Genomic DNA, 27,085 nt, shown 5'->3' with positions numbered 1-27,085 from the left:
GAAACTAGTAGCACTGGTAAAGAACGTCTATCGAGATCGATTGCCATTAAGACCGTGTGCTTTAACCAACGTTATTCTCTCTTTTATTAGGTTTTAAACAAATGAAAGGATTGATTTAGAAGTAGAATTAGCTATAGTAAAGATCGCAAGTGAGTATTTATGCTTTGAAAATAGCAAAACATTATCATTGTGATGCCTATCGAATATCGTTTTCCTAACTGGGCGCGCAAATTCAAAACCAAAGTCTGTGTTATTGTCTTACAATTACAGTTTGGACTTTAATGACTACATAATCAGGCTGATGTTGAATTCCTAATACTATGGCAGTGCCCTCGATCCTCATTAGGCCAGTCGGTGCAGCAGCATGAACACAACGGTAGCTCCCAGACCCAAGCTGACCATAGAAGCGCCGGCATTCTTCCGATCCGCAACGCTGCCGTGCGGAATCTCGTTATCGGAGTCATCCGGTTGCGGTTCAGGAGGAGCCAGCTCTTCCACGGCCAGCACGGTGGCCTCATTAATCGTTCTCAGCAGGGGATAGTTCTGGCTCAGTCTCCTCGGCGCTGTCTTCACTTTCTGGAAGTCCGCATAGGTGTCCTCGTCCAGGTCACAGTTGCCGAGGAAGTCGTCCGTATCCACGGACCACACCATCACTCCAGCCAGCCGCTTGGACATTGCGTAGAGCACCTTGTTGGCAATGGAACGCGAGCTGTCGTAGGTCACCACATGGATGTCCTGCGTGAAGACATTTCGCTCGGACTTCGCCAGCATCTGGCTGGTGCTCGGATCCCATTGCTGGGTCCAGCCCGAAGTACGGTTGCTCAGGGTTCGGCAGATCTCATTGTAGCCCAGAAAGCCGTCCTCCCGCGTGTACGGACCCCGGAAACCCACGCCATCGCTAGCGTCGTTCACGTTGCCCTCGGCCACCGTCTTAAAGGTGCGTCCGTAGAAAGGCAGGCCCAGGACCAGTTTCGAGGGCGGAGCGCCAAGCTTAAGCAGGTAGTCAATGGAGAATTTCTGAAAAGGATTTTAAGCCTTAGAAGGAGGTATAATCTTTAGAGAGGTTGAAGATCACTCACCACACTTAAAGGATCATCTGCAGGCGCCGAAAGCGGGGCATTGTATCCCACCTTGTGATCCCAGCTGCCATGATAGTCGTAGCACATGATGTGCAGGAAGTCCAGGTACCGCGAGATCTGGCGAACGTCATAGGCCTCGTCGATCACCTTCTTCGATGCCCCGATGGCGGACGTCAGCAGCAGGCCATGCTCGTCGAACTCCTCGCGTAGCTCCTTGGTCAGCAGTACAAAGTTCTCGCGATCGGCTGGCTTGCCCTGCCTCTGCGTTGGATACTCCCAGTCCAGGTCCAGGCCATCAAAGTTATACTTGCGCACGAAGCCGGACACCTGCTTGACGAACTGGCCACGCAGCAGATCGTTGGCCACCAGCTTGGAGTAGTTAGCCGAGCCCTCGTTCCAGCCGCCGATGGCCAAGCTGACCTTGAGATGCGGATGGCTGCGCTTCAGGCCGGTCAGCTTCTCGTAGCCACCCTTGCCGTACTCCTCCTTAAGGTCCTGCCAGGGATCTAAAAGTGGGAAGGTTAGTTTTCTCTGTGTGGAAGCCTTAAAAATTTGCATACGTCCATAAATCGAACCACAAAAACTCACCCAACGACTTGATAGCTGCCTGGGTGATGTCCAGCCCGGCAAAGGCATACACCACATGGGTGCACAGGCTGGGATCGAAGTTGTCGATGCCATAGGCACCCTTCTCCGGCCGGTAAATGGCCCAGGTGGAAATGTAGCAAACCACCACCTTATCGTGCGCGGGTCCTGCGAGCATAAGGAGAGGTAAAACAGCAACCCCTTTCTGTGGTCTATGCGACTCACCTGTCCTGGCAGCCACCGAAGCCCACAAGGTGCCCAGCACAAGGAGCAGCCACGCTCCCTTGTTCGTCATCTGTGTGTGGTTGATTTCTAGGGGAGGAGGAGGAAGAGGGTGAAGACCGAAGCAGAATTGAGTTAAATGGTTTGCGTGGTTGCGCCGGCCACAATGTTGTGACAATTTGAAATTCCAATTCAGCTCAATTGGCGCCTTAATTAAAGGGGAAAAGTGAAAGGCACCCAAGAATCGAGTCATGCAGACCAAGACAATTTGGTATATAGTATATGATATACATAGTACTTCTCAGACAAGCGTCATCATCTAGTCTCTTGTATTTATAAACTATTATTCACTTGGTTATTGCCACTATCACCGACAAATATACACAGATTTTTGATAGATAATTTTTGCAACCATAATCTAAATTGAATCCTCTAGTTCTCGTTTAGTTTGTACTCTCGAAAAGCTCATAAAATTCTTCGCAATACACTATGAATCACGGCAATGGATTTAAAGATCCAAGTTCTAACCAAATAAAATCACAAAGATGTCTCTTTGTTCTTTTCGATTTCATTATGTCTGTATCATTCCGTCATTTAATGGCCAGTTAATGTAGAAGCGGTCTTCCGATCTGAGAGAATTATCCAACCTGATTCTCAATATTCGCCGGCCTTTTCGCCCTTATTTAGCTTATTAACTTGGTCAGCGGCAACTGGACGTTTCGGTGCAACGACCAGAACCAAGTTAAGCCAGGTTGGTCGTGTGAATCATGCGATCCGTCGAGCAAACAAGTTCACCTTGATAACTGGGCTCTGATAACGACGGCATGAATAGGCACTTAGGAGATTGTAACTCTTTGTAAGAGCTGGGAAAAATAGGAAGTGTGGCGGAACCAGTCGAAATAAAAGATTGGGTGGATAGAGCAGTTTCACTTTCCGGCATGTTTTTTACATTTTTCTTGTGCATATTAATTTGTTGTATTTTTTATGTATTTTTTATTTCTGTCTTCAGGCTTGAGGCAAACCGGAATCTGGCGTTCATCACGAGTTGGGATCGCCGACCAAAGAAGAGGCAAAGTCGCAAAACATGTGAAAATGGAATCAAAATACGAGTACGAAATCGAAATTGAGAGGAAAAAACCAGGCCATAAGTATTCTCCATGTCAATCATTGAACCGAGATTTGGGTTTGGAGGGTCAGCAGTGCCTGGCGGGTTGCGCCTGCGCAGCGGAGAGGAAGTGGGAACCCACTTATAGTGGAGAAACCGAGGGGAATGCCAAAACAAGTGCGTTCGTTGTTCTTGCCGCGTTGGATATACGATAATAGGCGTCAACACACACGAGTGTGTGGGGGATGTGGGGTTTTGTATTCCAGACTGTGCGCCATAGGTTTTATTACCCGAACTTGAGGTGTTCTTCCGATACATGCAACTCCAATACTCGCGACGGCTCGAAACTCGCACCGCCTTCGAAGGCAGCTCGCTTATAACTGAACTCGTCTCGGCTCTTTGTGGTGGAAGCAGCGCAAATTGATACATAGAGCCAGACCCAGAGCCACTCATGCCAAACACGATCCGCCACATTCGCGACCATAATGCCAAGACTTCTCAGACAGCGAGAAGTCGATGAAAAGAGCCTAAAAAGCAAGCTGAGAGAAAAAGAAACTTAAAAGGGAGCTTTTTAAGAGCGAGTTTATTTAGTTAAGAGATGAAAATTATTCATGAAAACAAAAACACATATATTTATAATTTATAATGAAATAAATTGTTCAAGTTTAAAGTAAGACAAAAAGACAAATTATTGTTGGTAAAATTTTATTTTACACAAGCATAGTCTAAATAATTGTTGTTAAATATTAAATATATATTTGTTGATTAAAATCTATTTTTAGATTATTAAAATATTTGCTTTTAAGAAATAAATGAAAACAAGAAAGGCATCCCTTACAGTTTGCAATGGGTTGATGGTATCGCAACGTAATACGATCATAACTAAGCCAAAAAACGCATTAATTTTAATTCGGAAAACGGTTCTGTGCTAGTTTTTATCAGGTTAATAAATCTGCGTACTTAATTTAAATTTAAAAAAAACTAATTTTTTTTTTCATTGTTTACAAAATTTTAAAAATTTTGAAAAAATAAAAAAAAAATGTTTTCTTAAAACAAACAGATAGATAGATTCGGCAGTTGATGCTGATTAAGAATATATATGCTTTATAGGGTCGGAAATGACTCCTTCACTGCTTTACAAGCCTCTGACTAAAGTTGTAGTACCTGTGAGGGTATAAAAAGACCATCTTAAAACATATCTCAAAACCAAGTTAGCCTTGCCCTTAGTGTCAAATAACAATAACGCTTGTAAAATATATTATCCCCCTAACCAAAACAAAACTAGCAGAGAGATCGCGAACCTATGTATTTTTAAAACCGCTCCAAGGCGCGCGTTCAATTTATCGGACTATCGGCCAAAGCTGCGACAGCAAGTGCCATCACTTCCGTTTTGGACTTAACTTAGAACGTAAACAACTGCGTACACGGATAAATTTTTAGGAAAGCGGAGCGGCAGGGCAAGAGCACGAACCACAGCCAGCACACCTACACAGGCACAGCCACAGATCTCACTAACCCGTGCCGCAACCAGCATCGATGGACGTGGACGAGGACAGTGTGGCCAATGGGGCGGCGTCCGCCCGCAAGCGTCAGCGCCGCAATGCGGACTCCGGCGACACGAGCGGACATGTCGAAGCAGAGGCACATCGGATTGGGTAAGTGGCATGTGCAAGCTCTTCTTCTTCGGCTTGGATAACCAATTGATTTTTTTCTCTGGGTTGTAAACCAAAGCGATGAGAAACCTGTCAGCGCAGAAGATTCCGTACTGGACAGCGGCGGTAACAACAATAATAATGACGATAAGGGCGACATGATGCGCAAGGAGCAGGCAAAGGCATCTGAGGATAAGCAGGAACAGCCAGAGGCTGTTCCAAAGGAAGAGGTGGCAGGTCCCTCTTACCAGATGTGTCAGTTATCGTCAGAGGCCGCCGTTGCCGTGCTGGCCAACAACAAGAGAAGCCACACTTGCAGTGCCACCACCACCGATAGCGATGATGAGGAGGAGGAGGTGCTGGCGGAGCAGCAGCCGGTGGTGGCACTGGATGAGACTGCCACAGACACGTGGCCGCGGTTCAACCAGCGCAATATCCCGCGCACACGGTCCTATCGCCGCTTTAGCGTGGAGCTGTTGGCCACGGTTACCGACTCTAGTAGCGATAGCAGTGATTCCAACGATCCAGCAGAGGCGGCGCCGCTGCTAGAGCCTGCTGACGCAGAGAGCGAGGTGGAAGAGGCAGCCCAAGAAGTGGATAATGCAAATTCCATTTCTTCCAGTTCTTCCAGCAACAGTGATGCCATCTGGCGTCGCTACGACTTCTCCACCGATAGCCAGTCAACCATCGAGGTGAGCAGAAGACCAATGAAGCGAATATACCTTATTAAAAGTCACTATTAGCAGGAGGACGACGGTGTAGAGTTCCACGACATGGAGCCCAACGCTGCCGATCGTGCGACCATCAACATGGCCGTCACTGAGGTGATGTGCAAGTGCAAGCCTACGTACAGCTGGACCAGCGTCCAGGAGCTGATGCAGCGCGAGCACAACATCATCAACCGGATTGGTTGGCGTGGCGGTCATACTTCAACGCTGAGCTTTGCGCAGGGCTACTACGGCTCCCGTCTGGTGGTTGAGCAGATGTCGCTACTCCACGAGATGTCTCAGCACTCGGGTTGTGTCAACTGCCTCAACTTTAATCGCTCCGGTGACTTGTTGTGCTCCGGGTCCGATGACCTTAATATTATCGTCTGGGACTGGGCGAAAAACGAGCCGCGGCATAAGTTCCGGTCCGGTCACAGCATGAATATCTTCCAGACTAAGTTCATTGACAGCGCCGGCTGCTTGGACATTGTCTCCGCAAGCCGGGATGGGCAAGTGCGTCGGGCCGTTGTCCCGCCCTCTGGGGGTGTTACCAAGCCTACGCGCCTCTACTCGCACTCGGATGCGGTGCACAAGATCGTTGTCGTTCCGCTCAGTCGCCATGAGGTGATGAGTGCTGGCGAAGATGGGGCCATCAAGCACTTTGATCTGCGCACGAGCACCGAAGCCACCACAATGACGCGCTGCGTCCATCGTAGCCGGAATGATCGTGGCGGCAGACAGAGAGACCGGGTGCGGCTGTTCAGTATCGCGCACCATCCGTTTGCGCCGGAGTTCTGCGTTAGCGGGTCGGACGACAATTTGCGGGTGTATGACAAGCGTAAGCTTACGAATCCCATCCATGAGATGACCCCGCGGCAACTTAAGGAAGTGAGCATGTGACGCGCCCCAGGCAAGGCCAGTTTAATCTGTATTTTCTTCTCGTTCGTGCCCAGACCAAGATCACGCAGATTACCTGTGCCGTTTACAACCACAGTGGCAGCGAGATCCTGGCCTCCTACAGCGATGCGGGCATCTATCTGTACGACAGCCGCAACTACACGGATGGCGAGACCCTGCACTGTTACGAGGGTCATGTGTAAGTTACGCCACTTGCTCTTGCACTTTAACTAGCACTACATGCTTTCTGGTTTTGTCCCACAGCAACAGTCGAACCATCAAGGGCGTAAACTTCTTTGGCTCCCGATCCGAGTATATTGTCAGTGGCAGCGACTGCGGCAACATTTTCTTCTGGGAGAAGAACAGCGCAGCGATCGTTAACTTCATGAAGGGGGACCATGCCGGTGTGGTTAACTGTCTGGAGCCGCACCCTTGGATGCCAGTACTAGGTACCTCGGGCCTGGAGCATAAGGTCAAGATCTGGACGCCAAACGGACCTGGGAACGTATGTTTTGTATACATTTTTTAAACTAAGATTATGCCAACGATTTCCTTTCACAAAAAAGGTCCCTGATGCCGACAAACTGAAGCAACTACTGCAGCGTAATTTCCGTCGCAATGTAGTGGACACCGACTTTAACATCAATCAGTTCCAATACTTTATCCGTCAGTTCCTGGAGTCCAGTCCAGGCCCCCGTAGAAATCGGCGTGCTCGACATTCCGAGCAAGAGCAGGAGGTCCATCACGACGCCCGCCAGCAACATCACGGCGATAACAGCAGCAGCACTACCACTAGCAACGACTCCAGCCCTTCTCATCCGGCCTCGCAACAGCAGCGGCGCCGCAGTAGCAGCAGCAGTTCCGACGACACAAATGGTCACGGAGAAGCCGCCGCTGCTGCCTTGGACACGCTGCGTTGCCGCACGCAGTGATGCTGTGTGTCTCCAAAGACCCCGCCGTGGATGCAGCTTCTAAAGCCCAGCGTCCTCGGTCCACCTTTTGTTCGATTGAAAGCGTTTCTGAAGCTGTGAATTTTTAATCGTGTAACACATAAGTGCGCATATATTAATTTTTAAAATGGTTTAATAAACACCCACTGAGATGACAAATTTGCTGTATTTATTTAAAAGAATCACAAACTATAATAAATAATAAAGAAAGCTTGAATTTCTTTGCAGTTTGTAATTGGATCATTGGGTATCGATCCATTTCGCTCAGAATATCTCTGAAATAAAATTATAATACCCAGCAAGGCTGTAAATATAAATAGATTCAAATTAGAAATCGTATACAAGTAATATAGTAATTGTAATACTTTTGAAAATACTGGATATTCAAACTATCATGAATGTGGTAAAGATTGGGGTAACACAATTTCTTTTTTTGTTGTTCTGATAATTTTTTACTCTTTCAGTTGCACCTATGGATAGCGCTTGGCTTGAGAGTCGGCAGTTGAGCAAAAAACAATGATGTTCTCTTGTTATTTGCAAAATGTACAAATTTTATAAATATAATCATCTATTTTAATAACCGTATGGCTTAAACCAAAAAAAAAAGAGTTCCCCTCATTGAATTGATTACATACAGGGATCAGGGTCCATGGGATCAGTCATTGGTCTGGCAAATGAGAGCCACGCTGCGCTTGACCCAGTGCGAGGGCTTGGCATGGGTATTCAGCAGCAGCGGGACAACATAGTTCGTGGAGTGACCCGTCGTGGAGAGTGTGCCCTTGCGCTCGCCGGTCTTGTAGAGCGGACATTTGTAGCGCGAGCCCTCGGTTAGCTCTAGGATGGGCACCGGACGGAAGAAGATCACGGGCATAGCGTAGACGAGCACCTTGGGGAATTGCTCCACTAGCGTATTCTCGCGCCATTCCCAGCGGGCGCCCTCCAGGTAAAGGCCGTTGCAGTATACGCCGTCATCCGGCGGCGATGTCTTCGTCTCCACCTTGAGCACATCGTAGTCAAAGGTCAGAGTGTCGATGGGGATCTTGTACTTGCGTGCAAAGTTCTGCATGGCGCCGGTGAGGAAGGCCTGGGTGAAGAAGAACCCGGACAGCCAGAATGTGGGCGGCTTCCCACGATGGTGCCAGTCGTGCAGCCAGTTAAGCCGCTTGTACAGATCCTGGACATAGGAGCCGAGTGGTTTTAGGCACGGATACGACTTGGACATCCACTTGGTAGGGATGCGGTTGAACTTCATGGCCGTCATTACGTTCTCCAGGTCCGGAGTCATCACGAGTATGCCCTTGATGCCCATGGCCAGATCTCGGCAGGAGATACGGATCTCCTTCTGCAGCTTGAAGAAGCGCTCCATCTCTTGGACTACCACCGTGTTCATGGACTCGTTATAGTCAACTGGATATTTCTCTGCCGCCGCCTCAATATCCATGTCCGGTGGCATCTCGCGCTCTATCTGCTTGATCGTGTCTAGTATGACCTGCTCCACACTCACGCCGGCTCCGGAGGAGCCAGCAGCCTCACTGCCCAGCAGGAGGATCATCGAGTCCAGCAGGGTCTTGGTCGTTTGCATATCCCTGGTGATTCCCGAATTGGCATGCAACCCATACACCTCAGGCGGCGCCAAAGAAGGTATATTCTCGTCCAGATAGCGCAGGATCTCGCGGTGCTCCGTCTTCCTGGGTAAAATGTAACGATCGTCACTGGCGAACCTGTACCGATTGTCCCCCACCACCTGAGCATTGCAAAAGTCGGCCAGGATTGTCACTATGGCCCGCCGATCCCAGTTGTCCGTTACCCTGCCGCCGTAGTTGCACTCGCTGGTCAGATACGAGATGGCATCGTAGGGGACATGTTCGTATTGGTTCAATAGCATCTGAAGATTGGAGAAGATTACTAAAGATTACTACACCGCTCCCGACCCCCACTTACGCTCAGCTGCAGCACAGAAATTTGGAGATCGGACTCATTGAATCCGTAGGCAATGTTCCAGCCCAAGGGTCCGTACTTGCGACGTTCCTGGACCACAGCATGAAAGAAGCAGATTCCGTAGAGCAGCCTGGTAAAAGCTCGGTCCTGCTTGGCGCACCCAGTATAGAACTCATAGTCATTAATGGGCTCCGAGTTATAGGAACGCATCAGGTTCTCTTTGAGCCCGGTAGGCGGTTCATTGGTCATCTTGACGCCATTCTGGAGAATAGTGACCGGAAACTGAGGCGTGGGATAGGCCGTCAGCCATATCCGGAAGTTGGCTGAAATGAGATCAAACAAATCCTCTGGAGAAACTTTCCTAGAAGCAACTTGCGGTGGCACTCACCTTGGGTGTTGAAGGTGTCCATGTTCTCCCAGAGATATTCAAGGTAGGGCATCCATGAGGCAGCCAGATGGCAGTTCTGCAAGCAAACCCAATAGCCCATCTCCTGAGCGTTCTTGATCAGCGCCGTGGCTATCGGACCCTGGCCCTGGCCCAGTGAAATGCTCTGGAACGTCTCCTCCTGACCCATCTTCTCGGCGAAGGCCAGCAGAGAGCCCAGGGGATCGGCTCCCGGTGACAGAATGAACACCAGCGGTGTCAGAGCTGTGGAATCGGCGTACGACTTCGAGATATCGAACTCAGGCGGCGTCACGTATTGTTCGCCAATGCACTGTGCGATGTAGATACGCACCGCCAGGAAGACGGAGTCCGGGCGAAGAGCCTTCAGTACAATCATCTTCTCAAAGGCGGTGGTCTTGTCGTGCCACGGAGACGGCAGCGGTGCCGTTTCCGGTGAGGAATGGTCGTAGATCGCTTGCCAGGCGGAGAGGTTTTTCTGGAAGTGGGCCACGATGCCCTTTAGCTCCTTGAGTTCCTCCAGTCGGAGCACGTTAAGCCACACGGTCTCCGTTATCCAGCTTGGATCGGGATTGGGCGGTAAATTGGTCGACTCCTTGGCATTGGTAACCAGGTGAGCGAAATGTCGCATCTCAACCTGGCCAGTGCCCAGCATGATGCGGGCAGTGAGGATGAAGGAGAAGAGCAGCTTGTCCTTCTCAAAGATCGAGCGGCAGACGTTGTTGTATAGATTACGTGTGAAGCCGTCCACTAGGAACTTAATGCGGCGGGGCAGGTCCTTGGACTTGTTGGCCGTCTCAATGGAGTACATGTAGAGGTTGATATACCAGTTCAGGGAGAACTGGTACATGGGATCGATGTTCGGCAGATCCGTGATCGAGTAATACAGGATGGAGGAGTGCACGGCCACGGGCTTGTAGTTGAGCCGGAAAGCCTCGATCTTGGCCGAGGTCTCCTTGGCGGCCTCCTGCTTCTCCACAATGTCCTTGGACAGACCCTTAGACTCTGCCAATATCTGGATGGCCGCCTCGTTCTCCAGAATGTCCCCACCGGCGCTCAGCGTCTTCAGTATCATGTTCTCCGCATCCCGCAGAGCTCCCTTATTGGCGGCCGCTTCTGTGGTGAGCATAATGCGCAGCTCTTGCAGATCGGGTCGCTCCTTGGCCACCACTATGCTGAGCAGCTGGTCCATAAGAGCATTTTGGGTAAGCGCAAAGTTGATGACCGTCACCTTATTGAAGGTTTCCGGGAGGAAGTGCGGGTTCCGCAGGTTGCAGGTCATGTACAGGCGAAAGTTCGGGTTGACCGGAACAACTGTCTCGCCCAGGCTGATGTGCTTGACGCCGCCCTGTAAGAAGGTCTGATGCATCAGGATGGGATCCAGCGGCACCTCCAGCTCTTCCTGCACGTTCTCGATAATCACCGGCGTACCATACTCAAGGGCCTCCGCTATGACCTTCATGTAGTTGCCCTGGTTGAACTTGACGCAGTTAAGCCGGTTCTTTCGCTCCATGTTCTTCAGCCAGTTGTTGGCCTGCGCCTGCGGATCAATGAACAAGCTATAACGACTGGAGTTTGACGAGATGATGGCGTTCTCAGTGGAGAAATCGTCGTTGGGCAGGCCGTCCAGCTGCCAGTTCTGGATGGTGACCTCCAGACCCAGTACGTTCGTGATGGAGTACTTCTCGGAGCAGGGAATCTTCAGTTCGGTGACCTTCTTAAACCAGTCGTTGACACAATCGCTGCGGTACTGGAGATTCACTGCCGACAGGTAGGCGATGATGCCGCAGGAGATGAGCACGTCGCCGGGCAAATGATCATACAGCTCCTGCAGATCCTCCGCCGCTTTGTTCCAGCGTGACTTCTCTCCGCCCAATCCGCCGATGAGGGCCTCGGCTCGCAGCAGTTTGTTGCGACAGTTCTCGGCGTGCTCCTCCGTCTTCTGCATCTCCTCATTGGCCTTGTCCAACTCGATGTTCAGCTGAGCCACCTTCTCCTCGAGGGCCAGCGCCAGGGCTCTTTTCTCAGCAAGGAACTCCATGGTGTCGGCGTACTCCTTTTCCGCTCCGGCTAGCTTGGCCTTTTTGGGTGCCACCACCTTGGCCACCTCATCGTACATGTCCATGGCGATGATCCATTGACACAGACCCTTGGCGGCACTCGACGCCTTGGCCACAACCTTGGGATCGAAGTCCTTGTTTGGTATAAACTCCTTACGTATGCGCTTCATGATGTCTGGCGGAATGTTGTCCTTGTCGAATTCTTTCAGAGCCGGCAGGAAGTTCATCTCACCCAACAGACGCTTACTAGGCCCCCAATAGTCCTGCACCATCTTTCCACTGGCAGGATCTGGGATGCGTTCTGCCGGAATCCCCTTGATCACGCAGACAGCGGCCATCACGAGCTTGATAACAGGTGGCGGATTCTTCATCGACTTAACTAGCGTTATGTCCGCTGGCTTCAAGGTGTTTAAGGCGCTTAGAGCGTCTTCCAGGACGGGTATGGCCTTGGCCAGATCCCGCTCGCAGTCGTGCTTCAGCACCTGTGCGGCCTCGGCCTGCACGGAGGCCACCTCCTCGTCGCGCTTCACCTGCTCGGCGGCGGCACTGGCAGCCAGCGTCTCCTTGTTGATTTCCAGCATCATTTTACGTGAGGCCTCCGCAAGGGCCACCAGTTTGGGCTGCAGGGCGTTGAGATCCCTTTGCATAATCGATATGGCAGCTGCTGCCTGTGCCAGCGTGTCCAAGCCGCCAATGTAACGCATCTTGGCAAGCATCGTCTCGCTCTGCTTGCGTTCAATAAGGGTTTGGAAGGAGCGGATCAGCTCGATGAAGGAGGCGTTGGTCTGGTAGATGTGGCGCCCAGACATCTGGCAGAAGGAACGCGTGACTCGCGCCGCCGTCGTATGGAAGTACTGGCAGGTGTCCATGATGGCCAGCTTGATGTCCTCGTTGGGCACGTTAACGTCGACCAGGGACATCTTGGCTATCATCTGCAATGCCTCCTCCGGCCAGCTGTCGTACCAGTCAATGGTGCAGCAATTCACCAGCGAGGGATACAAGCGCACCCGCGTCCTCAGAGCATCTCCGATGGGCGAGAAGCTGAGGACGATGTGCAGTTTCTGCTTGCAGCGTTCCACGAAGAAGGAGAAGACTTGCAGCGCCGAGACGTCGATGTTGCGGTTGCCCCCCTGGGCAGCCAGGCGCACCATCTCCAGCACCTCCTGCTTCTCGTCGATCGGAAAGATGTTGGGCACCTCGCCCTGATTGAGCAGGCAGTCGATGTCCTGCAGAAAGAGCTCCATCTTAATCTGATTTTCGGTGATAAGGAAGGTGGTGTGCTTGTTCATTCCGCCGGCCTCCTTAAGGATAGCCTTGATGTCGTCGTGCCATTCGTTGGCCCCATAATTCTTGGTGATCTCCGGCTGAAAGAACGACGTCTGGACCATATTGGTGGCCAGTTTGGTCAAGGATTGGCGTCCCGAACCGCCCAAGCCAATAAGCAAGGCACTGGCTCCCTGAATGGAAATAATACGGCATATGCGATTCAAATGCTGCAGGGCGAACGTGAATAGGGTGATATCCATCTTCGAGCGGCGCGTCGAGTTGTAGTCTGCCAGGCTCGCCAGTGCCAAGTTAAGAAAGACATCTGGGCTAGGTACCTCCTCGTAGCGCCGCTCATCCGGCACGCTGTCCTCGTCAAAGTACATACCGAAGAAGATACTGGTGGCCGCTTCCATTGTGAAGACCTGCTCGTCCTTGACCTGGAAAAGCAGCAAATGTTGTTAAATGTGAAGATTTAATTGCCAAGAGGTTAGTTGAACACACTCACCTGCACACAATAGCGCTCGAAGACAGTCTCCACCTTGTCTTTAAAACTGGATTTGAGGCACTCATTCAGCTTGTCAAACATCCATCTGCGGTCGGTGTCGTCCACGAGACGATCATAGAAGACCCGCATTGCCTCATGATACCAGACACGAACAAAGATCTTCTTGTCGGAAACGGACTCCTTCCGCACCAGCGTGCAGCCTGTCACCACGCGCGAGATATCACGCAGATTGAAGATGTAGTGGGACTTCGCGGGCGTTGCTCGGATCTCGGACTGCACGCTCTTGTAGATGCTCTGCGTGGCAGTCACTATCTGGTTGGTAACGACGAATACATCCTGACCGTGGCCAGATCGTCGGAAGCCATTTAGAGCCACATTAAGGAATATCCGGAACATGCTGTCATCGCTGAACGTGTTGATCGAGTAGACATTAAAGTGGTTCAGGAAGCGGGCGTAGACATCCTGGCGACTGCCGCCGGGGAGACCACAAGCGGCTATAATCAGCACGTTGTGGATGTAGACTTTGGAGCTGTCGCGAAGATCGTAGACGTGGCCGTAGTCAAAGAACTGGCGGAGGAGCTCCAGCGGAGGCTGGGCCCCGTATACCTCCTTTACCGGCATATTCATATCGTCCACGAAGAGCACACTCTGCATACCCTTGGGCGGACCGTAGATGCCACGCTTCCACTTCTGCAGCTTGGAGATGAGCAGCTCCTGGCACTGATTGGCCGAGATCATCACGGTAAAGGTGATGAAGCCCGTTTCGTACACCTCCTTGTCTAGCTTGTTCATCAGATAGTTCTGTATGTAGACTGTTTTTCCAGTTCCCGTGGGCCCCACCAACAGCATCCGCTTCTTATGCTCCACGTGCATCTTTAGTAAGTGGACGTAGCGGGCCGTGTCCACCGTTGGCACAATCACGCCCGTCTTTGTCTCCTCCACGTCCATTCGCTTGGCCAGATCGGGCCAATAACGCCATGCTCCGCGCTGCTTATACATGAACACATAGTCGACCAGCTGACCCTCGGAGGGCGGGGTTATCTCCATCTTGCCCAACGGATCTGGTAGCGGTGCGTCATCATTATCCCAAAGCTTAGGGTAATTAAAAAGTCAATAACAATTCTGGAAAATCTAAAAATATATTATATCTAAAATACCTTTCTCAAGAAGAGGTCGAACTTTTCCCTGGAAGCAGTGTCCAGCACTCCACCCACTCCCCAGACCAAAGCAAACAGGATGGCGGCCTGGAAGTAGCTCACCAAGTACTTCTGATAGTCCTCTGGGTTCTCCTCGATAGCCTCTGCGATCTGCATGTCGAAGAGATCGAAGGTGGTCAGCAAGCAATTGAACTCTCCGGGCTTGACAAACTGACTGCAAGTCCGCCGGATGAAGGTTTGGCACTGTAAGGAAGAGCCAATAACATGGTATAGCTTTAGAAGACCGAGTTACTGATCAATACTCACAGGCACCAGGAGCCAGGAAAGCAGTGCCAGCACATATTCCACGCCCTCCTCGTCCGCCCACCGGGGATCCGCCTTCTTAAGCCAGCTATTGGCGAAGGCCCGCCATCCGAGTGTGGAGGGCTCCATGTAAATCATGCCGCAACGGGACACGGTGGCCGGCGAGGCCTGCGACAGATCCATCACCTCGAACACCATCGACATCTCGTGAGTCATGGTTATCACTTCGCCGCTGGTCAGGCACAGCTTTTTATTATCGTCCAGCACAGTGTTCATGTTCTCGATCCACACAGCATCCACGGGGCCGTCAAAGATTACCTGAAAAGGTGGTAAATGTAGAGATTAAACGTAATCCTTATTAAAACCATGATACAGGACTTACCCACTTCCTGTCCGGTGTTGGCGTCATGGCAAAGTCGCGGAAAATCTTTGCCACCAGGCCGTCAGTCCACTCGTATGAGATAGGATCGAAGGAGCCATACAGCTGGTTCATGGTAATGGATTTAGGATTCATTATGCCCATCTGAACGTGCTGGAAGTAGCTGCTCTTATGCGGCGCCTTGATCTTTAGCGCTGACATGACCTTGGCGAGCACTTGCAGTGTTTTAGACTTGCCCGCCAGTGGCTCGCCCACCAGCATGAAACCATGTCGAACGATGATCATCTCGTAAGTCTGGATGACTTTGGTGAGGAAGCTAGTCGCCGGTTCCAGCACCTCCTCCGCGCAGACCCGTTTGAACTCCTCCTCCACCAGACTGTAGTCAATGTGCGGCAACTTGATGCCCGGAAAAATGTCCGAGATGATGCCCTCGAACAGCGGTACATCGAACGACAGGAACTTGGGCAGGTTAACGTCGATCAGACTGCGCAGCAGCAGAATGTCCTCGACCTCGTCAGGGAACTGCTTCTTTATGTTGCCGCAGGCGGAGAGCACCGTCTTCACGGCTCGCATGCCGTAATCGTAGTGGTTCTGGCTGGACAGCTGCTCCGAGCATAGCCGGTACGTGGTCACAATTTTCACTGCCAGCTTGCGGGCATCCACAAAGCCGTACGAATATAGCGAGATCTCTCCAATCATGGCGTAGTCCGGCACCATCATAGCCACCGAACGGAAAAGCACCTTCAGATTGTCGGGAAGCTCCGAACGGCCCGCATAGCCGGGATTCATAGTGATGCAGACGTAGCAAGCGGGATTTAGGGTCAGCTCGGTACCCTCGAACATGAACTTGGCCACGTGGCCGCGCACCGCCTGGATAATGAGCAGAATCTGCTGAGCCACCACTGAGAGCACCTCCAGTTCGATACGATTGAACTCATCAAAGCAGGCCCAGGCGCCGCACGAGGCCAGTCCCTTGAAGAATTTGCCCATGGCCTTGTAATCCAGACCATCGGAGCAGTTGAACACCTTGCACTGCACGGCCAGTGCCTTGGCCAGATCCTTGGTGGTCTCCGTCTTGCCAGTTCCCGCTGGTCCCTCGGGAGCTCCGTTCAAGTGCAGCTGGTAGGCACCCACCAGGGTGCGGTAGCAGCGATCCGTCAGCGGTGTAATCACCAGGCGGTCCGAGTTTCCCAAATACTCGTTGGCGAACGGAACTGTGGCATTGATGATCCGCACCCAGGTCTTATCATCCTCCCAGTAGTACCGCATCTGGGCCAGCCACTGGAAATCGAACTCGCTGCTGATCTTCAGCCGGATCAGCTCCTCCGTCACGTCCTTGGCGTGCACATCGATCACAATCAGCGACTTGATTGTGATTCTGTTGAGGTTGCTGATCTTCGGTGACCGGACCAGGGTCACAACGTCGGTCAGCTCCTTAGCCAACTCTTGGAAGAAGTTCTGCATGACGATCTGGTTTCCGCCAACGGTGCGACGCAGGCAGCTATGGACACGAGAGGCCCAGTATACCTGGGAGATAGCCAGAACTGTCATCTGGGGCCACTCCAGCACCCACTCGTGCCGCTTCACCTTCGGGTAGTGGGCGAAGGAGAGCTCATTCTGGTAGCGCACCGCCTTTAGCATCTCGTCCTCCACGCCGATGAGCCACTTCTCCACACTGCCGCCGGCTGCCGCCGTTGAGACTTGGTCTATGAAGTCAATCGACTCCTTGTCGCTGCTCAACATGGCCAGCACATTCTTGGCCGAATCGAATTGCAGGCTGCTAATTCCCTCAAAGCACTTGCTTAGATGCGGCAGTACACGTAACGGATCCTTCGTTTCAGAGAGGATTTCCAACATCTCGTCGTTGGCCAGGAAGAAGAATCGCGGGAAGTAGAGGCGCTTCTTCTCCAGATAGTTGCTCACGCCAGTGGCTATGTCCTCCAGTAGCTCGTTGGCCTTTTGCAGGGACTCGAGCAGTCCGGCAACAGGTGCCGTTTCCATCACCAACGGCTGGCGAAGCACCAGGCCCATGTTCCGGGTGTACGTCTGCTCCACGATGGTGAAGAGCCGACCCTCCTCGGGCATCTGGGCCACGATGTCTTTCGAAGAGAAGATAGGCAGCAGATACAGGTAGTTGGCCTGCACCTTGCCCCACTGGTCCAGTGTTTCATTAACGCGCATGATCTTCTCATACCACGCACGCACTTCCTCCTCGCACGGCTTCATGAAGGCGGAGCCACGCATGGCCAGCGTTTTGAGGATATGGTCGTCCAGCAGGGCCTGGATGTCGTCCAGGCTGCTCAGAATCTGCACGCCCGTCTCCTTGTATGGGCCATAGGGGAAAGCTCTGGTCTCCCACTCTTTGATCATGGCTTGTAGCGCGTTCCACAGCTGCAGCTCTTTGTTGGCCCCAATGCTAATGATCTCGAACTGGTCTAGGATTGGGTCCAGGCCCGAGTTGAGGATCTTGCGCAGCGTGGTGCCTGCATCAGGGGTAACGTCAAAGCCAGCTATATCAGACATTTCCTTCCAGTGGCGCTTCCTCAGCGCTGGATTGCACATGGTATTCACGATGAAGACTCCGGTGGTGAAGTCCTTGATAGACTGGATCATCGAAGTGCAGAGCCGCAGCGGCACCGGATGCTTGGCTGGATCGGGATCTTCCGTTTGACCCTGCGCGAGTGGAAAGTATTATCATCCCATGATGACTTCGCTGTGTGCATTTGTAGCTCACCTTGAACTTGCACACGGGATTGTCGATGAGATCCTGCTTTATCTTGACCCTGTAGTACTTCTGATTCTTCTGGAACTCCTTTAGGTAGTTGTCCGTGGTGGTCTCCACAAACTGCGGCTCTAGGTACTCGAAGGGTCCGTCGTTCCACACGTTCAAATATCGCTGCCAATCAATGCAGCACCTAGGAATAGGAATAGTAGGGAAACTATCTCTCTAAGGGCTCGCATACTCACTTCATGAGCTCGGCGAATGGATACACGAACGTCTTGATGACCTCCAGCGTGGGATACATGGTTTGAGCAATCTTGAAGAGCTTCTCCTCCTTGTTGATCCATGCCACATAGTCGTCAAAGGTTTTCAGCTGATCGATAAAGTTCTGAAGGATTATGTAGCTGTCACGGAATTTGTCCGGCCGACTCATGTCGTCAATGACCGCCATCTTGGGCAGCAGCTCCTCGATGTCGGTGTTCAGCTTCTTGATGACCTCCTGAAGATGCTCCTCAAAGGTAAATTTATACTGCTCCTGCTGCGATGCATTATAATCGCAGATATCGTTGATGTCCTTGATCCAATTGATCGTCTTGATGGTCAGATCGAAGTGGTACTTCGACATCTCGGTCAGCTCGACAATGTTGGTGCCCACCTGCAGGCAGTACTGAATGCGGTCGGTCAGTTCGGCAATCTTGTCCTTCTTCACATGGATCATGTAGTCCGCACTCTCGAGCAACTCCTCCGTCGACTTGGGTATCTCTAGCGCCCGGTACTTAATCTTCTCGAACTCGTCACAGATCTCCACCTCGGCTTTAATGTGCTCCTGTATGATGATCGTGGTAATCTCTGTGATCAGGTTCTCGGCCAGGGTGCGTAGACCAATTATGGCTGGCTCGTTGTGGATGACGGCCATGACAAAGTACTCGGTCCCTGGTTCGCTACGCAGCATATTGATGAACTCGTAGTACTTGTCGATCCGGGCAAAATACTCCTCGAACTCATGCGGCTCGGCCAGGAATTGGTTGAGGGCGTCGCGCTCCTGCCACGAATATAGCTCGTAGTACTTACTGCGGAAGTCCTCGATATACTTGTTTACCTCCGCATATGTGTTCATGATTATGTCCTGGACCTGAGAATTGGGAATTGGATTTATAGCTAAGCTCTTTACGATCTAAATTTAAGATTTTAATAGAAAACCTTCAAAATACACCCACCTTATTGATAACATCCTTGAGATAGTTCTCGTTCATCTCAATCTTGAGGTAATCGTTCACCTTGGCGTACATGGCCATCGAAGTCAATGTCTGCACCTGAGGCTGCAGCGGCTCCATCCTGTATCCCACCATTGAGATCTCAGTAGCAATTTCGGCAAAGGTACGCATGACGCTCCACACATTGGGTCGAATGTCCAGATCGCCCGAGAACTCGGACCACTCCAAGGACATGCGCAGCATGGGCATGGTGCGCGGATGGCTACACATGCGGTACATCTCCTCGAAGGTGCGAATTTTCATGTTGGTCATCTCGCGATTCATCAGGCCCTCCATGGCGTCCCAGGCCCGCTTCCAGGTGCTCATTGGCATTACGCGCTTGCGCAACAGCTTGCGCAACACGGCGACGATCTTGGGATACCAGACCCAACGCATGAAGGTGTTCACCTTGTCCAACTGGTTCTGGATATACTTGCGATAAAACTTGTGGGCGAGCGCCTCTCGGCCGCCCAGACCCAACTGCTGCTGCATGGCGCCCGTGGCCAGCACGTAGTTGAAGATGCAGGCCAAGTTAGGCAGCTCACCGACGGACAGGTTAAGGATGGCCCGAAGCGGTAGCTGCAGGATGAGCAGCTTCTGTGCGATACGCCGACGGTTCTCCAGAAAGTTGCTGTAGTTTTGCGTACGCCCAGGTCGCCGTGTATTGACGTCGGCACGCGGCAGCTCGAACTGGGAGGGATCCTCGTCGGGGAACTCCGGGTGGCGTAGGATGTTCTTCATGCTGTAGACTTTCATCAAACGATTGAACTCCGCGTGAACATCCTTCATGTAGGCCTTCACCAGCTCCGGATACTTGTTCTTGAGCCTCTCCGAAGCGAAGCTGAGAATCTTGGCTTCTGTACGCTTCAGCATCGGCGGCACCACAATCTTTCGCACCTCGCGTCGCAAATTGTCCTCATAGTGGGACTGCGGTAGGAGGCGCATATCCGGTTCTGGCTGCCAGTGCTGTCGTGCCACACGCACCTTTACATCCGCCGCCTTCTGCTTGAGGAACTGGAAGTGGCGCCGCTCGTGCACCTCGCTTATGCGGAACTTCAGCAGGGGGTTCTTCATGTAGGGCTCGTTGTCATACTTGGTGATGTCCGACGCCGGGCGGTGCATCCGCTCCAGCTTGCGGCTGTACATGGTGGAGCCTCCTCACTGGAGTCGGTCGTTTGTTATTTTCCGAATTTCCAATTTCCTTTTGGTTGCCTTGTGGTTGTTGCTAAGGCAACTTGTTGTGTTTTGTTGAGTTTGTTTGTTTTTTGTTTTTTTTTTTTTTCTGTGGTAGAGATATCCTGGGGGTTCGATGACCTGGAAACTGCTACTTGCTGGATTGATGTGAAAGTTCATGCTTATTTATTGATCGATAGCGTTCACCAATTCGATTGAAAATGACATTACAGATTAACAGAGATTAACAACGGTTTAGCAACAATATATAATAATAATAATTGCAATAATAGTTACAATAATAATAACATATCGTCTCGGCCGAATATACAATATTCTAAAACACCCGAAATGTTTGTCAAAAAAACAGCCTTAAGTTTATTTCCTATAACATATGAGAAGGGATCGGGACTCTAGGGTTTGTTTTGCTGGAGGCGGGTGCGTGCGTATATACCATGGAGCGTAAAGCGCATTACAGACAGTTCAAAAAAGTTGTACGTATAGATAATTACAAAAAACATAGATGAGCGGCCACTCCTGCCTCACAATGTATATAGTAGTATATAGATTCGTATCAAAGAAATTGCGCGTGTGTTTGATTTGACAATATTGCCATTGGTTTCTCGTCGTTCCTTCGGTTTAAAATCAGCGAGAACCTTAAGGACACAATATGAAAGCGGATCTTAAAACAAGTGTTTAAATCAGAGCTCGCAAGGTTGGTTTTCGTTTCAATCAAATTCGAAACTCAAAGTCCACGCTCCATTTTCAAAATGTTAGGCATTTTGTCTTTTAAACAAAGACGCAACACCGACCGTTAGACTCTTTTAAGTTGTCTGTTCGGTCGCTGTCTGAGAATTGAAATAATTAAAACGGTTGAACGCTTACCAACTCTGGTTTAAAATCAGCGAGAATCCAGGGATAAAACGTGTAAGCGAATCTAAAAAGATCGTGTGTTGACTGAAGCTGAATAACAATAGTAAATTCCTCGATACTGTTGCCCGGAACTGGCCCGAGTAGGTAAATATGCATATTAAACAGTACATAGCCTTGGGGGCAACAGTTGGTAAGTGATTGACTCTAGTTCGCCGCGGTGACGGTTGGGATTCATTGGTCCTCTTCCTCCACTCGCTACCTCTCGAACTGCAGCACATAGTCCTTGAGCTGACCCGGCAGGTTCAGCCGATTGATGTTCTGGGCCACCTTGCGATTCATCGCTTCGTATATGGTCCAGCGGGAGAGCTCCTTTAAACTGCGTGGCCGTCGGTAGAGGGACGAGATCAGGGCTATCAGTTGCTCTGTCTTCTTGCTGGGCACTTGGGCCACGTAAAAATTGTGCAGAGATTTCAGGCAATTAAAGAGTGGCTCGTGTTCCATGGTAAGGTAGAAGAGATGAATGACGCGCGTGTATATCGCAAGCGGGTCCGCCAGAATGAACTCCTTCTTAGTGATCAAAATGATGTAATAGAACAGCAGGTAGCACGAGTTGGTGCGAAACGAGCTGCGGAATGTGGCCAGCTCGCTGGAGAAGATGGCAATACCCGGCGTCGTCTTACCGCTCAGAACGATGTTGGGATCGGCCCCATACTGGATAAGCGTCAGCGTTAGTTCGTAGACGCACTCCATGTCGTGACAGGTGCGCACATTCTGCACCATATCCATCACCGCCTGCAGAATGTGCTGATATGTCTTGTTGCAGTCCAGGCCGTGCTGCAGCAGCAGCAGCAGTATGTTCTTTATGAAGTCGAAGTTGGTGCGCTTCTGAGCGTCGCAGTTAAGCGTAAAGTTTTCGCTTACTGTAAACACAAGCACGTGCAGCGGTTTTAGGTTGGCGCGGTAGGAGCAATTGGGATTGGCTCCATGCTGCAGCAGCATGCGAATGCAATTAAGATAGCAAACCTTCATGGAGTGCGTAAAGTGATGCAGGTGATCCTTATTAATGAGCGGCACTAGCAGCACCATTATGGGTACGGATCCATCCCGGCCCACGATGTTGGGATCGCCTACAGCAAGAACAAGTTCGATTAATTATAAGCATTAAATTAGTTTTGGATCCCTACTGCTTACCATCCTCCTTTATGAGCATGTTCAGCAACTCGTAGCAGACCTCCCAGTCACGCAGATGGCGAAACACGCAGGCCATGGCACTGTTCCCAGCCTGATTGATCGACTGTTTGGCTCCGTTTTGGAGCAGAAATCGCACCAGGTGCAGCACGTCCCATTTGCTCCACTTGTCGTAGCCGTAGCGGGCCTCCTCCAGAGCATAACGTACGATCAAAGCATGCAGAGGGGTGTTGCCCAGCGAATCGGGTGCATTGATAAGCTCCTTGCAGCCACGCTCCAGCAGAATGCGAAGGGTGGCTAACGTGTCCTCTGCCGATTTGCGAGCGGCAAAGATAACTAAAGATGATTTATTATGAGTTAAAAGTTTCTGTTTGCTGCTTCATTCGAGTAGACACTTACCCACATGCAGCAGGGTCATCTGTTGGGTGCAGGTCCGCACCGTGGTGACAGCGCCCTGATGGATGAGCAGCTCAAGGAAGCGGCCGTCGTGCAACACGGCATGGTGAATTGGATAATACTCGTCCATAATGAGATTGATCTCCTCGGACCGCGTGACGACCAACTGCTGGACGCAGTTCCAAGCACCGCGCTCGCAGGCTAGGTGCAGCAAGGGCTTCTTCACCCGAAAGGGAATCCAAGGCTCCTCCATCTTCTGGGTAAGCAGGCTGAGCACATTGTACTGATCGCCGTCGATGGCGTAGTACAGGGCGTTCTGGAGCTTCGTGTTCAGCCGCTCACTGACATCGTCCACGTTGTTGTGCCACTTGCCGCTCTCCTCGCAGTTGCGGGTGTGAGCTCCTGGAAAGCACATCCGTGTGTCCACGTCAATGCGGGCTCCGTGGCGGAGAAGCAGTTCCACGCACTCCTCGTAGCCGCGCAAGGTAGCTATGTGCAGCGGCAGAGAGCAGGGCGACCGGTTCACATCTGGCCGGTGGCGGTGCAGGAGCCACTTGGTGAGATCTATATGATTGAGACCAACGCTGCGCTGCAGGATGTTGTAGCCATAGTCGTCGTGCATGGCCAGGATGTTCTCGTTCTTGGGTATCTGGATGAGCAGGCTCTCGAGCGTCTGCATCGACACCTTTGGGTTGGCGCGCAGAATGTCGAACAGCGTCTGGATGGTCTCCTCAGTGGCCTTCGACAGTTTGCCATCGCGATGCGAGAGAAGCGCCGATCCCGAGCGGAATACCTGACTTACGGAGCCGCCCATGGCACCGCTGGCAGCTATGTTCCACTTCCGGTTAACACCCTTATGGCATGCTAGTCCCTTCTGCGACGCAGTTTCAAGGGAGATTGGGTATGCAGCAAAATGCGTATCAGTCGGAGAAACCGTAAAAATCAATAAGAGCCCTGGAAACACTCGCCCGAATCAGCACTGGATGACGACTGGCAGGCGACAGGCTGATCCGGTGGTGCTTGTCGCAGAGTCCCACATCTCCTTAGTGCGTTCACACACTAAATGCATCGCCTGCGCACATTTAATTTACAATTTTTCCACAATCACAAACACTTTTTCGCTGTTCACTGCCAACTCGCTTCTTCTTCTTCCCGATATGTGATAACAGCTGTATTGGGGTGTGGAATTATCGAATATCGATAGTCACGTACTGGGTACAGTGAGCCCTAAATAGATAAGCTCTATAAATAACATCTTGTTCTTAACACAATAATCTTGACAAGTACCCTAGTTGCATTGTTATTTACCATAAATATATTAGCTTTTTTTCTTTAATATTACTTGCAGTAAATTTTTTCCGAACAAGTTGATAGAATCAAACAAACCATTTTATTATGAAATCTACCCACGGTGTGTCGTAGCAGGTGTTTACTGCAGTTGTTTGGCGCCTTTAAAAGTGGCAGCGTCTTGAAAGATTCCCGGGTTCCCAAGAAGAGATATCACTGGAATCATGGCCCACCGCCTGGAGAGCAAGTACGAGAATCTAAGCAGCCACTACCGGCTTAAGGGTCACGACTACCAGAAACAGTTTTGCCACTTGTACGCCCACCGCCTGGCCGAGATGACTCGCCTTCTCACGCCGTTGGCCCAGAAGAAGTGGGGAGAGCAGGAGCCCATTAAGAAGCTGTGCGAGCTGCGAGGCGAACAGGACATTCACTGCATCCTCATTGGCACCATCTACAAACACCAGGCGCACAAGCCCAGCATCTTGAGGGACATATCCGAGGAGAACCAGCTTGCGCCGCAGCCGCCGCGGCAGAACTACTCTGAGCCCGAAGACAAGGTGGTGCTGGAAGACGAGTTACAGCGGGTGCGTCTCCAGGGAGAGTTTAAGGGCCAGCTTATGGCCACTGGCGTTGTGTGCGCCGTCCTCGGTGGAACCGACAGCGAAGGCTTCTTTAACGTCGAGGACATTCTATTCTATGAAGGTGGACCTCAGAAACCGCTTGCAACTGCAAAACATTGTCGACTGCTTGTGCTGGTCTCCGGATTGGATCAGCTGCAATCCCATACCTTTGCGGATGCCCTGAACCTCTTCCAGTACTGGCTGGCCGGAAGTCTGGGGAATGGAAAAGAAGCCAGCTCTATGGTGCGACTTGTTGTGGCAGGAAACTCGGTACGAGCCAGTGCCATGGCCCATGTGCCCACGCTGCAGGTGGCTCGCACCCAGGCCAATGCTAATGACACTGTCCAGGCCGTCGCTCAGCTGGACCAGTGGTTTGCCTCGTGGGCACGTAGCCTGCCTGTGGACATCATGCCGGGAGCCTACGACCCGGCCAACTTCATGCTGCCGCAGCAGCCGTTCCACAAGTGCATGTTTCCGCAGGCCGGCCAACTAAACTCCTTTCATGCGGTTACTAATCCGTACAACTGCCGCCTGGATGAGACTATGGTAGTTGGAACCTCGGGCCAGAATGTATCCGATTTGCTGCGAAGCACTTCGTTGGATTCCGCTCTAGAAGCCCTGCGCTGCACCCTCATCTGGGGCCATGTAGCGCCCACTGCGCCGGATACCCTCGCCTGCTACCCGTACATCGACAGCGACCCGTTCATCCTCCGTGAGTGTCCGCATGTGTACTTTGCCGGCAACTGTGAGTCCTTTGAGACGGCACTGCACGAGGGCGCCGACGGCAAGCGCACGCGCCTGTTGTGCGTGCCCAGCTTCAGCCGGACACAGAGCGTGGCCGTGGTCGATTTGGACACCTTGGACTGTCGCCAGGTCAACTTTAACGTGGATGCAGAATGAGAGCCACAATTAAGATACATCTAAAGAAACTAAATATATGCCTGTTAAGTCTGAGAGTCTCTGGTTTTATTCGTTATCCTATTCAGTGCACCACAGGTCCCAGCGGTTCGCCCCGGATGTTGGCCAGATCCAGGCGGGAGTCGATGGTCTCGTCTATCAGTCCAATCACCGCGATGTTGTCGCCGCGAATGATGTGCAGCCCAAGGACGATCTGTTCGATCCCGGACGTCGTGGAGAAGACGCGCTCATGGCACTCGTCGATGATGATGTTTATGGTCTGGTCGAAACCCTTTAGCGTCCCGATGAAGTTCCGTCCGTCCGCCGTGATGATGGACACTGTGTGGTTGATGTACGACTCCAAACCGGACATTGTGGCGCAGCCTTTCAGAAATAATTCGCCGGGAAATACAAATTGAGAAAAGTCTGCGACGCGCTGCCCTCCGATAACGATAGCTACTCCGATAGACGCTATGGTTTGCTATCGCGAACAGCTGTTCCTTCCGGTGCTCATGTAACGGTGCTGGTTTTCTTATTTTATTTTACTTAAAAATTGTATTAAAACCCAAAGAATGCTGCGTCGGTTTGTGCAAGTGGGTGCCCGGGAACTACGACGGACACAGTCCACTGCTGCTGCTCCCGAAAAATGGGACCTTTACGCCGGCGTGCTCGTTGAGCGGCTGCCCGTGGTCTCGAAGAGCCTCAATCCTCTGGAGAAGCAGTTCCAGGACATGCTGTGGCGCGTGGAGTACGAGAACAGTCTAAAGTCCGACCACGAGCTGAAGCACGAGCGGGAGATCGTCCAGGCGGAGTTGATTAAGAAGGGCAAGGTGCAGGTGGACCTCGAGGACAGCGGGGCGAAGCAAACGGCGCAAGATTTGAAGGATGCCTACGTCGAGGAGCTAAAGAAGTTCCAGTTGGGCTCACGCACTACGCCCGATGACCAGGCGAACAAGACCAGTTCCACGGACCGCTGTCTAGAGCATACGCTTTATCTGCTTGTCCAGCAGAAGCTTGGCCAGCAGGAGCACTTGCTCCTGCCCCAGGGAAAGCGTCAGGAGGGCGAAACCATGCGCCAGACGGCGGAGCGCGTCCTCCGGGAACAGTGTGGTCAGGATCTGCAGGTGCTCTTCTACGGCAATGCCCCTGTGGGCTTCCACAAGTACAAGTACCCTGTTAATCAGCGTACGGAGAGCATCGGAGCCAAGGTCTTATTCTACCGGGCTTCACTGCGATCTGGACAGGTGGCGGCGGAGAACCACCAGGCCAAGTTCGAGTGGCTGCCCAAGGAGGCCCTCAATGGAAAGCTGTCGAATGCTGCCTATGCGGATAGCGTTAACAAGTTCTTGCTATAATCGTGATTATTAATTGTTTTGATACCTAGCGAATATTTGAATGATACCAGATCGTTAACTTACACAAATAAATATGTATAAATGTATTAATATTTTGGTATGCGTTAATTACT

General features: G+C 51.5%; 7 protein-coding genes across 9 annotated transcripts; 3 read left to right on the top strand and 4 right to left on the bottom strand.

Moving 5' to 3' along the window:
• Window positions 1-250: 250 nt before the first annotated feature.
• Cht2 (Chitinase 2) lies at window positions 251-3,753 on the bottom strand. Its single transcript, XM_020944369.2, has 5 exons — window positions 3,282-3,753; window positions 1,890-1,976; window positions 1,668-1,832; window positions 1,080-1,585; window positions 251-1,017 (listed from the first exon to the last, which is right to left on the bottom strand). The coding sequence occupies exons 1-5, from the start codon at window positions 3,463-3,465 to the stop codon at window positions 343-345; spliced, it is 1,617 nt and encodes a 538-aa protein (XP_020800028.2). The 5' UTR covers window positions 3,466-3,753; the 3' UTR covers window positions 251-342.
• Window positions 3,754-4,294: 541 nt separating this feature from the next.
• On the top strand, window positions 4,295-7,356 carry LOC110177583 (DDB1- and CUL4-associated factor 8). 2 transcript variants are annotated; one of them, XM_020944364.2, is made up of 6 exons: window positions 4,295-4,646; window positions 4,723-5,335; window positions 5,387-6,238; window positions 6,304-6,446; window positions 6,512-6,752; window positions 6,814-7,356. In XM_020944364.2, the coding sequence occupies exons 1-6, from the start codon at window positions 4,528-4,530 to the stop codon at window positions 7,177-7,179; spliced, it is 2,334 nt and encodes a 777-aa protein (XP_020800023.2). In that variant the 5' UTR covers window positions 4,295-4,527; the 3' UTR covers window positions 7,180-7,356. The 2 variants fall into 2 exon arrangements, with proteins under 2 accessions (XP_020800023.2, XP_020800024.2); XM_020944365.2 differs by having other exon boundaries at window positions 4,334-4,646; window positions 5,390-6,238.
• On the bottom strand, window positions 7,345-20,329 carry Dhc62B (Dynein heavy chain at 62B). Its single transcript, XM_020944363.2, has 10 exons — window positions 19,148-20,329; window positions 18,176-19,062; window positions 17,943-18,123; window positions 15,212-17,881; window positions 14,833-15,147; window positions 14,527-14,769; window positions 13,370-14,461; window positions 9,524-13,301; window positions 9,139-9,458; window positions 7,345-9,082 (listed from the first exon to the last, which is right to left on the bottom strand). The coding sequence occupies exons 1-10, from the start codon at window positions 20,327-20,329 to the stop codon at window positions 7,853-7,855; spliced, it is 11,898 nt and encodes a 3,965-aa protein (XP_020800022.1). The 3' UTR covers window positions 7,345-7,852.
• A 107-nt stretch (window positions 20,330-20,436) lies between these two features.
• LOC110177584 (uncharacterized) lies at window positions 20,437-23,989 on the bottom strand. 2 transcript variants are annotated; one of them, XR_015270602.1, is made up of 4 exons: window positions 22,817-23,989; window positions 22,421-22,753; window positions 21,242-22,356; window positions 20,437-20,537 (listed from the first exon to the last, which is right to left on the bottom strand). XR_015270602.1 is itself a non-coding variant. In XM_020944368.2 (3 exons), the coding sequence occupies exons 1-3, from the start codon at window positions 23,625-23,627 to the stop codon at window positions 21,485-21,487; spliced, it is 2,016 nt and encodes a 671-aa protein (XP_020800027.1). In that variant the 5' UTR covers window positions 23,628-23,989; the 3' UTR covers window positions 20,520-21,484. The 2 variants fall into 2 exon arrangements, 1 of the variants encoding a protein (XP_020800027.1); XM_020944368.2 differs by having other exon boundaries at window positions 20,520-22,356.
• A 335-nt stretch (window positions 23,990-24,324) lies between these two features.
• PolD2 (DNA polymerase delta subunit 2) lies at window positions 24,325-25,674 on the top strand. The gene has a single exon (XM_020944355.2). The coding sequence runs from the start codon at window positions 24,325-24,327 to the stop codon at window positions 25,618-25,620; it is 1,296 nt and encodes a 431-aa protein (XP_020800014.2). The 3' UTR covers window positions 25,621-25,674.
• On the bottom strand, window positions 25,665-25,990 carry LOC110177578 (U6 snRNA-associated Sm-like protein LSm8). Its single transcript, XM_020944357.1, has one exon. The coding sequence runs from the start codon at window positions 25,988-25,990 to the stop codon at window positions 25,703-25,705; it is 288 nt and encodes a 95-aa protein (XP_020800016.1). The 3' UTR covers window positions 25,665-25,702.
• A 78-nt stretch (window positions 25,991-26,068) lies between these two features.
• Window positions 26,069-27,058, top strand: mRpL46 (mitochondrial ribosomal protein L46). The gene has a single exon (XM_020944356.2). It carries the CDS (start codon window positions 26,190-26,192, stop codon window positions 26,970-26,972), a length of 783 nt encoding a protein of 260 aa, XP_020800015.2. The 5' UTR covers window positions 26,069-26,189; the 3' UTR covers window positions 26,973-27,058.
• Window positions 27,059-27,085: the final 27 nt, after the last annotated feature.

This window comes from Drosophila serrata, unplaced genomic scaffold (genome assembly GCF_035046125.1).
Source record: "Drosophila serrata isolate PLE 108 unplaced genomic scaffold, ASM3504612v1 contig_2, whole genome shotgun sequence".
Classification (NCBI taxonomy): Eukaryota; Metazoa; Arthropoda; class Insecta; order Diptera; family Drosophilidae; genus Drosophila; species Drosophila serrata.
The sequence above is the reverse complement of the archived record's forward strand: the minus strand, read 5'-3'. Positions and strand labels throughout refer to the sequence as shown.

Coding starts and splice junctions, on each gene's coding strand:
- Cht2 (XM_020944369.2), bottom strand. CDS start 3,465: ATGTGGCGGATCGTGTTTGGCATGAGTGGCTCTGGGTCTGGCTCTATG. Junction 1,833..1,889: donor TTCGGTGGCTGCCAGGACAG/GTGAGTCGCATA, acceptor TTATGCTCGCAG/GACCCGCGCACGATAAGGTG. Junction 1,018..1,079: donor CAGATGATCCTTTAAGTGTG/GTGAGTGATCTT, acceptor AATCCTTTTCAG/AAATTCTCCATTGACTACCT.
- Dhc62B (XM_020944363.2), bottom strand. CDS start 20,329: ATGTACAGCCGCAAGCTGGAGCGGATGCACCGCCCGGCGTCGGACATC. Junction 14,770..14,832: donor TTTCCTGGCTCCTGGTGCCT/GTGAGTATTGAT, acceptor TCTTCCTTACAG/TGCCAAACCTTCATCCGGCG. Junction 14,462..14,526: donor TCGACCTCTTCTTGAGAAAG/GTATTTTAGATA, acceptor AATTACCCTAAG/CTTTGGGATAATGATGACGC.
- mRpL46 (XM_020944356.2), top strand. CDS start 26,190: ATGCTGCGTCGGTTTGTGCAAGTGGGTGCCCGGGAACTACGACGGACA.
- LOC110177584 (XM_020944368.2), bottom strand. CDS start 23,627: ATGGGCGGCTCCGTAAGTCAGGTATTCCGCTCGGGATCGGCGCTTCTC. Junction 22,754..22,816: donor GATGACCCTGCTGCATGTGG/GTAAGTGTCTAC, acceptor AATCATCTTTAG/TTATCTTTGCCGCTCGCAAA. Junction 22,357..22,420: donor CATGCTCATAAAGGAGGATG/GTAAGCAGTAGG, acceptor TTCTTGCTGTAG/GCGATCCCAACATCGTGGGC.
- PolD2 (XM_020944355.2), top strand. CDS start 24,325: ATGGCCCACCGCCTGGAGAGCAAGTACGAGAATCTAAGCAGCCACTAC.
- LOC110177583 (XM_020944364.2), top strand. CDS start 4,528: ATGGACGTGGACGAGGACAGTGTGGCCAATGGGGCGGCGTCCGCCCGC. Junction 4,647..4,722: donor GCAGAGGCACATCGGATTGG/GTAAGTGGCATG, acceptor TGTAAACCAAAG/CGATGAGAAACCTGTCAGCG. Junction 6,239..6,303: donor CCCCGCGGCAACTTAAGGAA/GTGAGCATGTGA, acceptor GTTCGTGCCCAG/ACCAAGATCACGCAGATTAC.
- LOC110177578 (XM_020944357.1), bottom strand. CDS start 25,990: ATGTCCGGTTTGGAGTCGTACATCAACCACACAGTGTCCATCATCACG.